The sequence below is a fragment of the Sesamum indicum genome, linkage group LG4, assembly GCF_026168435.1.
Source record: "Sesamum indicum cultivar Baizhima isolate 11 linkage group LG4, ASM2616843v1, whole genome shotgun sequence".
NCBI classification, from domain to species: domain Eukaryota; kingdom Viridiplantae; phylum Streptophyta; class Magnoliopsida; order Lamiales; family Pedaliaceae; genus Sesamum; species Sesamum indicum.
The window spans coordinates 18659857-18679252 of NC_142660.1; the positions used below are offsets into that span (position 1 = coordinate 18659857).

Genomic DNA, 19396 nt, shown 5'->3' on the forward strand with positions numbered 1-19396 from the left:
CAATGTGCGAATTGGTCTGAGTGTGGGATCAAAATTAGAAAGAGGTCCACTTATGAGACCAAAAATATAATTTGCCCTGTTGTTGACTGTGTAAATGAGGTCTATTCTTTTCATAGGGGGAAGAATTTATTTATTTGCAATCACATGAGGATAAATTGCATTAAACCCTATTATAATACGATAAGAAAGAAGATGTATGACAAAATGCAGAACACTAAACTATCATTCTCTTTCATGAAAAGGGTACGTGGTATGATTTAAATCATGATAAATTATTTGAATTAACAAAAGTATATATATACATATGCAAATTAAATTTTTTATTTTAAATCATATTTCAGCTTCTATTTATTTATATTGTCTATTTTAATTAAAGCAAAATTGTATAGACACGAGGTGTATTAAATAAAATAGAAAATACAGCAAAATTATTGGAATATTAAAAGGTCATCTGGTTTGATCATAATATGTTTATGATATTTCATGGTTGAATTGAGTAATATGTTACGAAAACTCAAAAAAGAAAATAAAAACAAACAAACACACGGGAAAAATAATTAATAATTATCTCCAATAACCAGCCAACATTCACATGCATGACTTCTAATGTAAGGTAGAAAAAACATCTCCCTATGCCATCACTTGTCATAATTTGTTTCATTTCATGATCATCATAATCTGGAATGGATGGACGATTCTCAGTGTAACCAATACTGAGTTTGTCTTGCCCACATTTGAAGCAATATGATCTGTAAGAACTACATTAGTTTGTACTCTCCATCTTAATGCAAGAAAGAGACCATATTGTGTGTTCTAACATGCATATACTTAAGACGACTTTATTTTTTATATAAGGTTTTAGTATATTGAATCTAAGACAATCACAGCCATTCATTTATGTTCGGATATACAAACATCTGCAGTCTTTGAAATTTAAATTCCGAAACCTCCTAAAATTACAATAAGAAATGCATATAGAGCTCAAAGCTCAAAGCATAAAGTGGGCATAGCCCCAAAACATGTTGCTTTTCTTTTACCAAAAATAGCTTGAAAAGAAAGGGAGGGAAGGCAAAAGAGAGAGCAAGTATTAAAGCAAAAGCAAAAAAGTGGACAACCTTAAATGTGCAAGAAAATCATATATAGGTATATCATAAGATATGACAAAAAAAAATGCAGGCATATATATATAAGAAGCAGCCATGTTAGAGCACGGGTACAACTACAACATAGTCAAGTTCAAGAAAATGAAGAAGAGCCTTGCTGCAAGCATCGGGAGCAGCGGCCGGCTGTCGGCAGATGACGAGGACGACGACGAGGCGTCGAAGATGGCGATAGCATCTTATCAAGCGAGGGAAGAGGAGATTGAGAGGAGGAAAATGGAGGTGAGGGAGAGGGTGGAGTCTCAACTCAGTCGTGCAGAAGAAGAAGCAAAGCGTTTGACACAAGTTTGGGAGGTAAGTTCTTGAAAATGGTTAAATGCAATTTATCCTTTTTGATATGTGAAATGGGCAAAAAATCACTATAAAAAAAATTAGTAAATTATTTTTATAATTTGATAGGGAGTAATTTGCTTTATTTTTCAAAGCGAATGAAATAATTTGCTAAAAAAAATTCGTGGGAAGATTTTTGCTCATTTTTTATATCTGATGGGATAAATTGCATTTTTCTCTCTTGAAAACTATAGCAAATATTTGTGTAGAGTGTACATTGTGAGTTGATTTTTGATTGTGTGTATGAAAAATACATCGTGCAAGATACAATGGTTAATGATCCTAATCTTGAATTTTATATTATTTTTTCAGAAGTTTTAAGATCTTCTGAGCTTAAAAATATTACGTCTGTCAATATGATAAGATCCACATAGACCAGCATATAATTTAATAAATTTACATAATTTTTTTAGAATAATATAAAATTTTTAGGCTTTTACATTTGTGTTGTAAAGTAGACGCTCTTAAATGAGTTAGATTCAAGAAAATTGATTTTGAAATAAATGATATTTATGGAAGTATTGTATTTGTCAAATACTTGTTGTAATTATGTAGTTTCACAAAAATGCTAATTATAATATTTAGATAAGACAATAATAATTCCAATTTGAGTTATTCAAATAGCACTGCCGCAGTCCAATAGCAATTCAAAAGTTAAATTTCCAAACAAATTTACAATTTTTTTCAGTCAAAATGGAAATTTGGAGATTCTTACTCACTAGTTCGAAACAGTCCCTCAATCTTTTCTATTCTTTTGAGTACCAAGAATTGGACCTTTGACATGACTAAAAGAGTCGGAGAAAGAAGGATTTGAGACCCCGTCTGCGGCTTTATCAAAACGAATAAAAACAGAAAGAAAATGAGAAGCAAAGCCAATCATTAGAAGTCATTATTATTTGTCGATCAGGGCCTAGTTCAGTTGGTGAAATTGAATTATGGGAATGTTGTATGAAAACTCACCTTATACATGAGATGTTGTGTTTACTGAATAATAAATGTTGTATTTACTGTAATAGTAGATAAATTATTTAACATTGATTAAAGTATGATTGTTGTAATGATATTTGTTAGATATTGATATCCGATAAGAACGTTTTTTATTAATTTATTTCAATTAATAATAATCCATCGCTCTTCCTTATTTATTTATATGACGAAGATAAAAAATATTTATTTATTAAAATTTTGAAATCGTGATTATTTATAATGTAAGTAATAATTCATCTTTTTGCAGTTATACTAATATATATACTGAAAATTCAAATTGGAAACTATATTTATTTTTGAATTGTTTTACAAGTATTGCATATGCCTTATTCAATTTCACATTGTGAAAATTGGATTCAGGAGCTGGAAGTGTTCACAGATCCAATGAGAAAAGATGTGAGCAGTGTGCGGAAAAGACTAGACATGGCCAACCGTGATCTCAAATCTCTTCAACAGATCTGCCAAAAGAAAGTAAACATTCTTCTCTTCTTTTCCACAACAAAACATAAAAAGAAGGGTAAATTACAAATACTTCACGATATTTGCTATAATTAGAAATAAATCTCATTATTAAAAAATTATAAATACCCCTTGAATTTAATAATCATCTAACAAATACCCCATACAATGAATTGTCACCAGGTATTTGTCAGACAATCATTAATTTCAAAAAGGTATTTATAATTTTTCAAACAATGAAATATTTGTAATTATGATAAATCTTAGAGGAGGTTGTTGTAATTAACTCTACAAAGAAAAGAAAAGAAAAGGAATAAAACCATCCCTTTTGACCACATTTGAAAATAGAATCAATTCTTTAACCTTTTGTTCTCTGCACTGTTTGCACATTTGGACAGGAGAAAGAATATAAAGAAGCAATGGAAGCTTTCCAAGAAAAGAGCAAAGAGAAAGCACAGCTGACCACTGCCCTTATGGAGGTAATCTTGTTTGAAATCAAGATAAGCAAATTTTGACAAGAATTCAAGCGAATCACTGTTACTTCACTACCCTTTTCCTCTGGTTTTGCAGTTGGTGAATCAGAGTGAGAATTTCAGAATGAAGAAGCTGGAAGAGCTCAGCAAGATTGTGAACTTGAAAGCACAAAATACTTGAAAAATGTTATGTTTTTTCCTTTCTATTTTATAGTCAATGCAGCTTTTCTTGCCAAGTATGTCAAAGTATTTATGTCAGCACGGATGCAATAGACCAGGTTGTTAGACAAGTAAAAGAGTCGTCCCATTTGGCTGTAACGATCCAATAACATAAATCCAATCGTGCCATAAGTGTCACGACTCTGTAGCACTATAGCTAAGCACATCGTGTCCGAACCAAGGGTATACAGGATACTAGTTAAAGATGTTTAAGTTGATGGGATTTTCATAGTTTCAACTGCAATTCATAGCATATACAATCACAACTGACATAAACAACCCACTTGTGGACAGGACAGGAAAAGGTATCTCAATATCCATTGGAATGTAGTAGTAGGGCTTATTGTTGATCTTTCTTAGACAAATCAACTACAAATAACAAAAAGGTAAAGCTGAAATTGCGAGTGATTAGTGATAGATGAGTAATAACACTGTAGGCCCTGGCATTTGCCTCTGACTTTGCATCTCCCGTTTCTTAAAGGGAATGGCAAGAACACCCTTTTTTCCGGTTTTTTCTCTTTTCCTCTTTCAAATTCTGTCCCAATATATGTAAGGGCTGCACAAAGTGTTGGTCAAATATTTGTAGATGAGAGAAGCTCTTTGTACTCTGCCAATAGATTCGAGATTTCATTTAACCGCAACTGGAAATCAATAGAACAGATTTGCATTAGAACGTGAAGATTAAAGAGATACAAACTAAGACGTGTGGAAACCAGTGTATTCCATGATTTGCCATTTTGCTCACTAGGAGATCTAGAAAATTATCATTTCTGATAGAGTAGGAATTTGCTACTCTTTGGTACCCATGCCACCAAAAATAAACACAGAAAATAAAACCACACTTTAGTTCCACTAAAATCAGTCCTCGAACCGAGACCACGTTGTCAAGTGCCCAAGGAAAAGGTGCAAGGCACGGTAAACACATTTATGAAAGTAATCTAGAAATTTGAATGTTTTTCACACATATGTACAACACCAATAACTTTCAGCACATTAGGGCGCAAACAAACAAACTTAAGTACAAGAACAAGAAGGAGAGTATCTTATTCTATTGGTCCTTTAGTCTTTACTTCAATTTTCATATATGAAACAAATCTTATATATAATTCAGGCCTAGTGAAATCCCTCCAAGAAGCACATAATAATACTCACAACTAGATGGCTGGACTACATATGGATTAAACGTCATTCATGGAATAAAATTTCTTATAAAAGATTGCAATTGAATAAAGCATAAATAAAGTGGCAGTCACAAGAAGTGCATCTTCTGCAATTTTATGCCTTAACCAGGCAGTGGTTTGCAGGAGCAGAAATCTGAAGGCCTGAAGATAGGAGGATAAGAAAGAAAAATGAGAAAGCATGATTATGGTGAGAGCTGACAAGAGAGCTAGAGGATCTTAAGGGAGGGGTAGAGATAGAGACTTTGGCACATGAAGGAGAGCAGTAAATGAGGTGTTGCTAAATAAATGAGGGAAACTTGTCTTCAATTTCTTTTCGTTGTCAAGCAGCAGAGAATCTTCGTTTGGTCGCTAGCTTAAGGACTTTTACTGGGTTGACCAGTTGTATCAGTTCCAGAAACCAGCAGGTTTGAGCTGTAGAAGGTAGGGGTGTAAATGAGTCGAGCTCGACCATTTTTTATGAGCTCGAGCTCGAGTTTTCAGCAAATTTTATTATTATAAATAAATAATATTAAATATTGTTATATTAATTATAAAAAATATTAAACATATGGTATAACATAATTTATTATTATAAATATAAACTACTAATCAATTAAATAGTAATATAATTAATAAAATTATAAAAAATATATACATCAAATTATTAAAATACTTGCACATAATTTTGTATAGTTATTAATATTAATAAAAGAAATACACATAAGTTATTTTTAAAAGTGATTGATCTCATATATGCAAAAAGAAAAATAATAATTAAAAGATGATTTTTTTAAACTTAAGTACAAAAATAATGATTGATCTCATAATATATATAATAAAATAAAAATAATTAAAATTGTTCAACTATCATTACTATTACTACTACTATTATTAGTATTGTTAGATTAATTCATGAGGATCGTCAAAATATTGACATAAGTTTATAAGTAATAAAATAAGTTGAATACTATGTATCTTGGTATAAATATATACTCACAAATAGATATACAAAATTATAAGTTAATTGTTAGGACATGTTAATTTAAAAAAGTATAAGAGATTATAAATGGATATTAAAATCTAAAATAAACTTATATGCATGCGTCATATTAAATAATTATTTAATATAGTTTTTATGAACTAAAATGTTATTTTCCTTTAACATATTCTAACAATAAAAGTTTTAATACAATAATGAAATATTTTCAATTGTTAAATATTTAAACACCCGCGTCAAGTGTCATATGAACCTAATATACAACTATTAAGTTTGAGTGCCTTAAAATTAACTATTTTTGCATGTTTTTACATGAAATTAAATTTTAGACCCATCAAAGAAGATAAATTTAAGAATAGACATTGACTCTGCCAGCATTACTAGTTTCTAACAATGCTTTTCACTTGTCCCCAGTACAAACTTTCATGTTAAACAAATACCTCAAGAGGCAAGCTTTGAAGTTTATACTGCAGATGAAAATGATTCATGGTGCTGCGTTCATAATGCATGAAACAGTGTAGACATTATAAGTTTATAACCATCAGATATTCAAGGAAAAAAAAATGAATGGAGTCAAATATAGTCAAATGTGAAACAATCCATAACATGCTCCATGAGGACTAAAATATCTTGTACCTGAGTAGCACTTTTTACATGATAGAAGTGAAATGCATCTTTTCCAGGAAAACCAGATTCCACAAGCTCTAAATTAGATCCATCCTTTCCTCTGTCAGAGAATGAAACAGGTCACAAAATGTTAGACTGTTAGTCAAACAAATTACCGCAAAGTGGAAAGTACACCGTAATCTGACGGGAGATTCATAAATACTAACTACTTTAAGAGCAGACCAAGCTTATAAAAATCAATCAGACGGGAGATTTCAGAAAGGTTTTGTAAATTAAATCAAAATGTTGAAGATTCTTCCAACACAGCAAAAACCATTACTTTTTAGTATCATTGCTCAAGATTCTCTTATATGTCTGCATCTTGGATCTTATAGCAACAGAGGCCTGCTCAAGTTTCATAAAAACAAAAGAAGTGCTTGAGTTCTTGACAAGTTTTGCATTCTCTCTATTCTCCATCAAGAAATTGTTTCCCAAAAGCTACTTATCTTTGCTCATTTCTTAGAAGATATAGAGATCTGTACACACGCACACACATATATATATATACATACATGCGTGTTTGTGTATGCATGTATAAATCTTTTGGCTGTTAGCAGGGAGCACTCCTTAGGGGCCCATTTTATGAAGCAGAAACCACCGGGAACAAGCCTACAGGATGGTAAGTGAGAACCAGGAACAATGCTTCCAAAACTACCCAAATTTTCCCAGATTTAGGAGATTAATTGTAAAAACTCCTCAACTTGGAAAAACCTATGATGTAAAGCTTCTCCCCATGGGAGTGCAATATCTCCAGCTATATAACCATCAGAGTGAGCTAGTATTTTGACAACTTAGTATTAAATGGCAGTCAGACGCATCAATCACTTTAAGTGTTTGCCACCACTAGCTAAAGCTGAGACAATTACTAGAGAACATGACTTTTAACTTTTGGCTCCAAATGTCATGCATAAATGTGCTGATATACATTATTATAGTCATTTACATCCTTCTGTGAGCATACGAGCAGAATTTACATTATTGTGGGAGGAAATAATGCATTTGCAAATACCTCACAGGTAAAGTACATTCGTGGAGTTGTATCATTTGTGGGTTTGCTTGGACTCCTTGTATCATTTCATTATTTATGATTTGTGCAATTTACATTTACCCAAAAAAAAAAATACATTGCAAAGTTTGCACTAGAATGAAAGCTACAACACACAGAGAGAGGAAGAGAGATTCAGGTAGATAGATACAGAATGGATTCTGTATGAGTATGGAAGAAAACCAAAAGATGCAAGTGGCCAACTAGATGACCAGCGAAGAGGATATTAGGAATATGGAACATAATTATTGAGAACCAAAAAGAAGCAAGCATGCATTAGAAATGGGAACATGCAACTGTCCAGAAACAATGAAAAGGGTCCACTCAGATACCAATCAGGAAAAGTCCATAAAGAGCAGCGTAGTAGGACGGAGAAGAACTTAAGTGGGATAACCGTTGAAGACCCAAGACAGAGTATCATTTGAGAGAACAAAGCCCTTGTATTGTTTAAACCACTCGTAAACCATCCCCAATCTCCCTGTATTAGCTAACTCTACCATTGAAAGAGAACACTACATTTGCTAAAACAAATTATATACCATGCCACTTTCCTTTGTCCAAGTTTCTAATTATTAGCATCTCTCATTGTCCACAAGAGATACGTATCGCCAGTTTGTTTCCTTTATGAACTGATCAAAATTTATAGAATAAGAAACAGGCAGACACGACAATGTAGCAGTCTAGGGGAAAAGAATTTCGAATTTGTTTAGCATTATGTCAAAGAATTGACTGAATCAGCAATTTCACAAAAATGTCAATCAAATGCCTAGAAATCCGGAAGAGTTTAATCTCACATATGAAAGCGGGTGATCAACCGCTGATAGTCACGAAGTAATGGGCTAAGCTCTTTTAATTTAATAGACTGTGGTGCAGACTTCATCCAGTGTTCTCGGAGTGCCTGCACAGCCTTTAAACAAATAGGTTCAGAAAACAGCAGACAGACTAGCATATGTTAAAATCTATAAAGACAAATTAGATATTCAAAAACCTGCAAGTTACTGACAGCCTGTTCACTGTGAACTCTTGATGCTAGTTGGAGAAGTTCTTTGTCTTCCACTTCATCCATGATACACTGTGGAGTAGAAAGCAGATTTGAAATTTCTAATCTTTTCTGTAACTCTGAAACTGCAGATCCATATCTCTGGTTATCCTGTGGAAAGAGACACGGAAATTTTGTATATGATTTGTTATTTTCTCATACAAAGATTACGAATTAATTTATTAGTCCTATTTCCAAGTTAGGACAGGTTCAACCACTGTTTTAAAATTTGTAGACTGTTCTTGAATGACAATGGTACCGAAATAATTTGGCTTGAAATATTTCTTTCAGCTCTGTATTCATACTTTTCTGCATTTAGCTTAGAATGCAGTACAAGTTTGGACATTGGAGGAGTCAATTTAGAAGCGACAAGGCTCCTGAAATCCACTTCCCCACAAGATCCTGAAAAACTGTTTCCTCTTTTGATTCTTGTGGAATAATTAGGAAACAAGAAGTTTTCCATGTACATTGTGTTGGCATCAGTGCAGGCTCTTGTTCAGCTTCAGAGACATCTTTGGTGCCTTTGTCCAAATCTATTTCAATAGAAGCATACACAGCACAAGTGTCCACTTTGTTATGAAGATTAATATACTTTTTATTTATGTTCTTTAAGAATACTTTATGCTTTTGAGACATGAGGAAATTACATTCATTCTTAGTACATATATTTTATGCACACAAATATGATACATATTTACGTATAAATTTGTTTAACATTTATATTTATTTTAAATAATCTTTTCTTGATTTATTCTGTAAAAGTTGAAAATTTTAATTTTTTTTTCCAAATAATCTTTTTTGATAAGTTCTAAAAAATCTTAAAGTTACATTTTATGTCCATGACTAAACTAAGTTTACTTTATTTGGAATGGTAATTCAAATATAAGGGAAACAATAGGTCTCGATATTGTTACCTTCACAACAGCTTCCACACAAAAATATATGGAATTTATTTGTATTTTAGTAACACTATATATGTATACATATTATATTTGTGTAGCATAACTTATAAATGTAATGTAAATGTAGATTACATATTTACATTCTTAAAAAGAAAAAGAAAAAAAAAAGACATGCATATTGATGCATCAAGAAATTTACTTAGAAAATAAATTAGAGTTCAATAATTATATGTTAATCTATATAATTCAATGAGTTCATAATACTTTATTACAAAGCAAAGTTTAAGTTCAATGTATTAACTTAATATATTGTATTCAGATATAATATTATTAAAATAAAATTTTAATATTATAATAATAATAATAATAATATTAATTTACATCTTGATCTTTAAAAATAATAACATCTCAAGGATGATTTTGTCTAACAAAAGATTTAAAGAAAAATTAGTGTTTTCATAATAGAAAATAGATAGATAGATATAATATCCAGAAAAACGTGCCTTCACTCTTCTGGATTTTAATTACCTTTTTCAGAACAAAGGCAGCAATAGAATGTACTAAGAGTATAACGGCCTCCTGGACATGTTACTTATTGTGAAAGAGAGGGAGCTATGTTGGAAAACATTTTCACATACCTTTGCTCCCATGGTTGTGTTTCTTTCTTGAACAACACCAGATGAAGGTGCTGGTAACCTCTTTGCAATAGGATCATCTGTGGTGAAGCATATTATATATGTAACTCCAAACTAATAAAGTCCAATTTGGGAAATGGTTCAGAAAATGGAATCATTTTCATCATTTGAAAGCTTTACACCAATACAGGAACAAGAGTCATTATTTCAGCAAAGGATAACAGCAGCAGGCTTCAACTTTTAGAGAGATCAGGTTTGCAGAGACCATTAAGGAAAGAACAGAATATGATTTCACAGTATCCAAAAATCAAATTAATAAATGGATCAAACAACTTATTAGAATGATATTTACTGTAGTTATGAAATTAGATGACGCCAATAGTTAGCATGGTTGTTGATGCAAGATTCAGTAAACAATCATATTCTGGAAGTACTAAATACCCTCAGGTACAAGCCACCAGAGATCGCCATAAGTTGATTTTCCATCAAAGCCACCAAATAATAAATACCGAGAACCAATAGAGTTCATGGAATGGTATGCTCGAGCAGCTGGAGGTTCATTGCTAGTAGGTAAGCGTTTCCACTGCACGGACACTGCATGCAATTATGAAATAGTACACCATCAAGAGTCATACTTATGGACATAAGGAGAATGAGATTCATAGAAGGTGAATTAGAGCATCAATCCTGTACTCGCAATACACAGGAATTACAAGAGCTGCATTAATATCAACCCCGTCACAATGTGTAACAGAGACAAGTGCTCTTCTCATAATGATGATGCCAGGAGCATAATGAATGAGTTTTGCAGTTACATCACAACTACTGGGTGAATGGTTAGACAGACAAATTCCACAGTAGATGCGGAAGAAGGGTGCTAATGTATGCACAACCAAAACCTTTCAGTGCAACCACAGTTAAGAGAGTGCCTTTCTAGTAATCAAACTCCATCAGTAGTTTGCCGAAGAAAATAAAAGAGAAAGCCTTTGGTCTAGCACCATGGAATTCAAAGATCAGAACTAAAAAATTTAGAATGACGAAATATCACACGTTAGAATGACTCATTTCCGCATACTACAGAAAATATAATACTGATTTCACCCTTGACAACAGCACTTTGCCTTCATCAGCACTCAAATTTATCATCCCCTCCAATATCCAAGGCTTCATCACTTCACATATCTCCTACCTTTTCAAAAGTGACATGACTTCCTGATCTAATGTAACTCTCTCACAGTAAACCACCAAGTACATCCGCCCACAGTTAAACATAAGAAATAAACAATAATAGAGAAAGAAGCATATTTAATAAATGCATAAGGTTCAGAATAGCAAAGACAAGCTTCAACTTTTGTTAAGTCATACAATAATGATTTCACACTGTTTCGATCAAGTTTCTAATTAGTTGGTTTTGCTGACATTGCCAGGATTGCTTGGTTGACAGGAACTTTCATTCACCTGGTCCTGGGCTCACTAGGCTCGACAACCAGCATTTAACAAAATTACTAGAAATGTCTTCTTGCATGTCATTTCTACAGTTATTATATAGCACTTTCTTTCTTGAGTTACAATAATCTGTATGTCTAGTAATGTTAAATATATGTAACATTGTAACTTATCATTGAAGCACACTCATATCAGGTTATCATTATTACCAGCAGCATGTTCTTACACCTGCCAAAGTCAGGAAACTTTTAGACCAAATGTTAATGTCCTAAGTCAAGAAATAATATGTCTAGCAAGCAAGATTGTGATTCAATATTAAGAGTACATACCACATGAACATATCAAACTTTAAAATGATTTTCAACATGTAATAATATACAATTAGAAGATGAGGTAGGTAAGTATACAGTCAGTAATGACACTAACTCCTAGGGGAAGTTTTTGTAATTAAGCGTAATCTATTTATGCATGTGCATATTATGCAACATTTAGCATTATAATCTAAACCAATTACCCAAAGATTCGATGCTGATAAGAAGTAGTACAATGAGGGTGCTGCAACATCATCATAGTTGTGAAATCTGTTTCACTTATGTGTATATTTCGCGTCATACTGATTATTATGGATTCTGTCTCACTTTTCTCTTTTTCCTTATAGAATATAGATACATGAAATACTTTTAGAGGTAGAGCAACTTTCTTTAAGAAAGGAGAGGAGAGCAAGTGACAACATTATCGGGCAGCAATGTAAATGGAAACCAACACAAAACAAGTAAAAAGATAAATACAGGAAACTAGAAAGATCAAACCAAAATGATATAACATCTTAAGTAAAATAATAAGCCATGGTGGGTCAGATGCATAATACGCACCTCTATCTAATACAACACAATCATTGTGGTAAATGTCATAACGGCTCAGCCAACCGCCAGTTCCATGCCCACCAAATAATAAAAGCTGATAAAAGAAAACATTTATGAGTTAGCTTACATGACAAATACAAGAACAACGATCAAGAGAAACAGAACTTTTTTATCTTAAATTATACTAGTAGAAACATACAACAAATGATCATTTATACTCAACACTGTCAATTGATTCATAGGATTTTGAAGCTTCACATGAAAAAATTTCAGCTAAAATTCTGGGAACACAGGCCAAATAAGTGTGTATCTGGCCAGTAACTAAAATTTGTTCGAAGAGCCTTATGCTTGGAGAGTGCATGATCAGGAGAACTAAGGGTGTAAGATGAGTCAAACCAGCTCTCAAGCCTAACAAGTCGAGCCAATTGAGGTTCAATCCAAGCTCAAGCTTGACCTTGTCTACCTTGGCTCCTTCAGAACCAACCTTGAGTGAAAATACAAATGTGCAAACTCATGGAATGGATCAAGAGCTCTTTTAATTTTATATTATTTATATTATTATGAGTGCGAATAGTAACAATATCATTATCATATTCTCAAAAATAATATCAACGATAATAATAAGATTACATTTTAATTTTAAAATTCTATAATGTAATAAACACTACACTTCTATTTATTATGATAATATTGTACCAAAATATACCAATGATAGTCAATAATATAAATACTCAACTTAAAAAATTTAAAACAATAACGTTTCGTATATATTCTAGTATATACAATTATATTATGTAGCGAGATTGGATTCGAACGCCAATAAGCTGGATTGTGAATGATGTGAGCTCAAGCTCAGCATTTTTGAGATAAGATTGAACTTGAACTTGAAGTTTCAAGCTGGACAAGGTTCAAGCTCAGATTTTTTAATGACCACTTGAGCTTGAGCTTGAGCTTGAGATTGAGCTTGAGCTTGAGCTTGAGCCCTAAAGTCGAAGCTCGACTCAAACTCAACTCATATACACCCTGTGGAGCACAAATAAATGTCTGTACACTACAATGCCAAATAACTTAATCAAGCAAGTGAAGCACAACATTTATGCAGCCTACCCATATAAGTAATGGGATAAGGTTTTACTGTATTAAGTTGACTTGTTCATGAACCATCAAAAACAAAAGTTCACTTGTTAATGATAAGTGTAATGTGCACAAAATTTAGATCAAATATGACATGTATGAACAACTAAATAATATATAAAGTTACATAGTGCCCTCCAGAAGCGATGGTGTGTCCACAGCGGGGTGAAGGAGATTGACCAGGAAGCTTCAATTGGGTCCATCCAGGTGCTTCATTCTCTTCCTTCCACAAGAAAGACCCAATAATTACAAAATAGATTAAGGATGCAAGTAGTAGTTCTCAAAATGCCATATTCCAGAATAGAATCAGATCTTAATAGTGAAATAATGAACGAATAATAGTTATGAATCTTTAGGAAAATAAAAGTTGCCGGCTGGTGTAACTCTATATATGAGAAAGTCATTCTTCTACACCTTTATCTTTCTAATGACTTGATTCATCCAAGGAAGGAATGTAATTAGACCTTCAGTGATTGAAAAATATCACATTACTACACAAAACTAAGCTCAGGGTTAAGACTCATGATCTCAATCAAGTGGTGTAAAACTCAATTTAACATCTGACTACAGTCCCAATAATTCTTTAGTGGATGGAACATGAAATCTGTTTACACTGAAACCCCGTCATTTGATATAATACTTAAAATGCATTCCTCATACCTACACAGATATTAACCGTGATCGGCTTTCTGATTGCTTCCACTAAATGAAAGGATTAAACTAAAGGGAGAAAGATGTACCTTCTTCAATAAGTCCCTTTAAAGCCCATAGATCACCCATGATTGGCCCCCCACCACCTGCAAAATTTGAAAAGACAAATCCATAAAGCTATATTCAATGTAGACTAATCCAAATAAACAAAATAAATTTGAACATAGTTAACATGCCATACCGAAAATGGAACTACAAGACCAATCTATTCCCGCAGTCAAGATTCGAATTTCAATATAGGAATTGGCAACAAGTTATAGCAGAAAGTTCAAAAAATGAGACTTCTATGCATCCATTACAGTTTACCTTCAAATATTGAAGATTAAAGTTGCATTGTACTTTAGGGGAACTTTCAGACAGACGGTAAGTTGCAATTCTAGGAAATAGGAGATTACATGTGGACATTCTCAAAAGGATCAGGAGATTCAAGCATGAAGAGAGCGAGCATATAAAAGGGACAGCACAAAAGTAGTTAATTCAGGGTCATCTGCATCGACATTGCGCACAAAGAGGATGAAACTATCAGAAAGAATATTGACTCTACTCCTATCACAATTGCTAGTGTTTTTGGGGCAAAATATTTGAGAGAGAGAAAGAGAGACATCAAGAGCACTTTACTTCCAAAATTAACTTTTACCAGAATTGAGCAAAAGATGAACAGTACAAATTCCACAAACAGAAACTCCATTTCTTTCAGAAACAGAAGAGTCAATGGAAAAACAATTTACAGTTCCTGGTAGCAGTTAAGGATGCTAAATTACCTCTACCACCATAGATGAGCAACCGCTTTTCAATCATTGTGGCAGAATGACCACATCTTGGTGGAGGTATTGTCCCTGAAACAGACAACTCCATCCACTCAAGAGAAACTGCGTAAGAAGCAATGAAATATCAAGGTGCCGACTATGCTAGATTAATATGAAGAAACAAAAAGGACTTGGCAACACGAAAGGTAAATATTACTTGTGTCTAGGACATAGACATCTGAGAGCCACTTCTTACCATCCCAGCCACCATACCTGCAATGAATTTAGACAATCTAACACAACAAGCAGAATAAAAACCAAGTAAATAATCAGCCAGATATAGAAGCTGATCCCCACATCACAATTTTACGGTTTCCAATAGCTGAAGCAGCAGCAAAATCCCTTGATGAAGGCAAGTCCCCGAAACTGGTGAGCTCTGACCATTGCCATATATCTATAACCAGAGGAAATTAAGAATCAACCACTAATTTACATGTTTGGTTCCCATGTCATGACAAAGAAGAGAAAATCACCATTGCTTAGCCGGAACTAACAGAAGCTTACCAGTATCTAGAACCCAGAAATCACCTAACCTGTAACCACAAACTTTCTTATAAATAAAAAGTTTATACAGGCTTCACCGATTAGGTTAGCTGGAAGATACACAAATGTACTTTTTACAAGAATACCTATTGCCACCAGACCTCCCGCCAAAGACGAACATGTGACAATCAATAGCAACAGCAATATGAAAAGCACGTGGACTTGGGCCCACTTTCCCATCAGAACCACTACCTGTGCACTCTGGCTCAAACCACATATTGTTGTCTGTTACCAAATTCAGAAACTTAAAATAAGACATTTGTTGTAAATCGGTCATTTTATAGTACTAGTATGTTAAGTTAAGATGCATAAACATTTAACCAAAAATTTTAGAAGCATTGACTTTCAGATGTTACAATTTTTCCAATATAACAATAACAAGACTCTTAGCACTTCCAGGAAAAGGTATTATGCACCCCTGGCATGTAAGTTCAAGCTATATGTGCTTCTTGAGGATCAAGAATTCGCACAACATCATACCATTTTGAGGTAAAGGCTAACTAGGTCCACTTTCACAGGGTCTTGCAAAATTACAGCAGGCCCCATAAATGGAAATTATACTTACCTCTCTGTCACTCACAAAACTGGAAGGAACGGAAAATATTAGTGAACAAATTTTCAGCTAATTGATTAGTTATTTACATTCAGACGCCAAATATAAATAGGAAAATAAAGTGTCAAATGTAAAATCACTGTCTTTCCACTTTCCAACTTAGACGTACTTTACCGCCATATCTTGCCAGCAAAAAATCAATCACTATAACCGCTTAGTACCACCATGCGCAGCCAACTCTACCTTCTATTTCCAACGAATCCAACCTCAAAAATATCTAAGGTCAGTTCATATATTGTTAAACAGAAGCTAGTGTTCGTGTAGATGTACCTCGGCAGAGACCATCATCTGGACAGGAATTCCTCTAAAATTGGTGGACCTACAGAATTTAAGATTCACCACCGACATGAATACCCCCCCCCCCTCCCTGGGGCTGACATCAAAAACCTCTTGGCTCCTCTCCCTTAATCCGACCCACTAACATATCCAGCATCCAACCTACACCACCATAACGCCCTTGAGAATATTTATTTCACTATAACATCAAAAGCTTTTCACCTGGAGAAACTGCCAAAGGGGCCAATTCCAGTAACCTATTACTTTAATTCATCTCCACAAATTTATCTTAATACTCTTTCTTACCCAACTAAAATCTGAGGTCTTACCACCTCCCACTTAAGCTGCCACGTCAATTTCACCCACCACCGTTGATCAAATTATAATGCACAAACATCTGTTGTAGTAAGATTTATTCTGTCAAAAGGAGATCAAAAGAGAGAAAACATGTTGTACTTAAGTAGGAAACTTATTAATAGCATGATTTATATCAAAATATTAGACAAGTGAAGCGAGAAAAAGAAAGCACGGCATCCATATCAACTTAAATGAAATCGAATATTCTTCAATCTGAATGGTACAATTATCCATTTTGATTTGATTTTGATTCTCAACAATTGGAATGAATGGACATATATGTGAGTGGGAAGCACGTGACAAAAAATGCATGTCAATGAGGAGCATTTATGTGCCTGTGGAGGTGAGTAGCAGGATAGGGTATTACCACATAGCATTCATGATTTTCTATATGCTGGAAACGATGGTAGTGATAATTAAAACTTTTAAAATGGAAAATACGCAATGATAAACAAAGGTGACAGGGAACAAAATGCACATCATTGGGGGAGACACATAGTTTATGTTTTTTAAGTCTGACAGTATTTCTCCTTTTTGGTGATCCAGAAAGCTTGAGTTTGTTTTTCTCTTTTTCCGTTTTCTTCATCTGTCTTTCTTCCTAAAGGCTCATTTTTGGGTCTTATAGCATAAACTATCAAAAGGAAGGAAGACTCTTAGGATGAACTCTCTGTAAGCATGTCAATATATTGACATTTGTAATAATTGACAGTTTTCTCTTGGTAGAACTTTATAAAATCAATCCTATAGCTGTAGGTAAAACTTTATAAATCCATGGTCTCCAGTTCTAGGACCCAGTTACATGCAGCCAAAAGTAGCATATAGTTAATGTTCAATCACGCCTGTAACCATAATCAACAAACCAAACCCCTCTCCCTTTACCAGAAAGACCCGAATTGGTGTTTGAAACCGAGGATTAAATCCACAGAATTTGGTTTGAACTACCAACGTCCAAAACTTAAACAGATTTTTGCTGAATTCTAGTTCAATCAGCTCAACATTTTGATTCCAAACACAACGCAATCCAAAACAGCATAGAGATCTTCTCAGGTTTCACGCTCTCCACTCAAGTTTCTCGTCAAGCAACTCGAATGCCCGTGTCATAAACTCAACAGCACCAACTCGTAAACAAAATCGCGACTTGCAGTAATAACATACCAAGCGCAACAAAAAAAAAAAAAAGAAACTAGTGTTACCAATGTCATAAACAATGACGTCATTGAGGAATTTCTTGTCCAGCAGACCACCGAAAAACACAATCTTCGACTTCCCGATGTTCACAGCTGTATGCCCGCTGCAATTCCAGCAAAGGATCAGACTTTACCAATGCAATAATATTCAATTTGTCAGAGCTAACATTTAATTTGATATGCATTTACCTTCGAGGTTGGGGCAGAGGTCCAGTGAAATCGGAAGCAGAAGCTCGAACCCAGCAATGGGTCTTCATCCTCTTCCTCCCTCTCTCTCTCTCTCTGGGATTCCACAAGACTACCAACTGTACTCGAGTATTATTGTAGTGATTTCTTGTTTCTCGTTTCTTTTCTTTTCCTTTGGTTTGGTATTAAATTTGTTCTTGTCAAAACAACATTTCAATTCAGAAATTGAATATCCATACAAGTTACAGAACAATGAAGGATAATTTCTATTATTGTCTCGGAATTGGATATTTGGCCCAACTCGACCTACTCAGATGTTTATATATATTTTTTCCAACACAAGATCAGTTGGGCTGACCTCTATAATAATGAATAGAGTTAAAAGCAGACACCCCTAACAATTGAGGGATTTTGCACTTTACCCCTTCTTTTTTTTTTTTGCATTTATCCGCCCAATTTTTATATTTCGTAGCACTTTGCACTTTACGACGAATAATAATAGAATATTCAGTTTGCATGAAAACATAAGGTCAGATGGAGGAGTGTAAAAAAAAAGAGGGTAAATTACAATGACCTCCCATGAGGTTTTGCATAACTACGAATACCCTCTCATTATTGAAAAATTACAAATACCCCCTAATATTTGATGAAATTATATAATCTTTGGATGGAGGTATGAAATTGTTAATTTTGTTCTTATCCTATGTTTTTATTTTTTAAAAAAAATTAAAAACTCATAATAAAAATCGAACGAGATAAATGGAATAATTTTAAGAATTATATAAACACTTATCCACTTAGTCTCAAAAAATAATTAATTTAAAAAATAAATAAAATTATAGTTTTTAATCTATAATGGCATTTGATTAGTTCACAATAAAAATGGATGGAAATCTAACAGATTGGACTGATTGTTAGACGCCGTTAAAATTAAAGTGGTAATTTCTCAAATAACGAATAATACTCGTAATTATGTCAAATCTCAGGAAAAGTCGTTGTAATTTACTCAAAAAAAATGATTAGGGGATAAATTGCAAAACCCCTCAGACATTGGGGGTGTCTGCTTTTAACCCTAATGAATAATTGGTTTTTGCCAAACCATACAATCAATGCTCGCACACATCAGCTCTCCTTTTTCTCTCCTCCATTTTGTGTTGTTCGAGGGAACCGCTGTCCAATTTTCGTTCAAGTATCCATGGAGG

General features: G+C 33.6%; 2 protein-coding genes across 3 annotated transcripts; one reads left to right on the forward strand and one right to left on the reverse strand.

The window, feature by feature from the left end:
* The first annotated feature begins 1139 nt into the window (after positions 1–1139).
* LOC105161043 (uncharacterized) lies at positions 1140–3872 on the forward strand. Its single transcript, XM_011078606.3, has 4 exons — positions 1140–1454; positions 2838–2948; positions 3335–3415; positions 3507–3872. Exons 1-4 carry the CDS (start codon positions 1200–1202, stop codon positions 3588–3590), a joined length of 531 nt encoding a protein of 176 aa, XP_011076908.1. The 5' UTR covers positions 1140–1199; the 3' UTR covers positions 3591–3872.
* Positions 3835–18537, reverse strand: LOC105161044 (Galactose oxidase/kelch repeat superfamily protein). 2 transcript variants are annotated; one of them, XM_011078608.3, is made up of 16 exons: positions 18198–18537; positions 18015–18112; positions 15662–15800; positions 15537–15565; positions 15330–15426; positions 15190–15245; positions 14988–15095; positions 14256–14312; positions 13643–13734; positions 12391–12475; positions 10514–10666; positions 10076–10152; positions 8485–8646; positions 8291–8394; positions 6422–6512; positions 3835–4269 (listed from the first exon to the last, which is right to left on the reverse strand). In XM_011078608.3, the coding sequence occupies exons 1-16, from the start codon at positions 18263–18265 to the stop codon at positions 4201–4203; spliced, it is 1485 nt and encodes a 494-aa protein (XP_011076910.1). In that variant the 5' UTR covers positions 18266–18537; the 3' UTR covers positions 3835–4200. The 2 variants fall into 2 exon arrangements, with proteins under 2 accessions (XP_011076910.1, XP_011076909.1); XM_011078607.3 differs by having other exon boundaries at positions 8291–8403; positions 18198–18535.
* Positions 18538–19396: the final 859 nt, after the last annotated feature.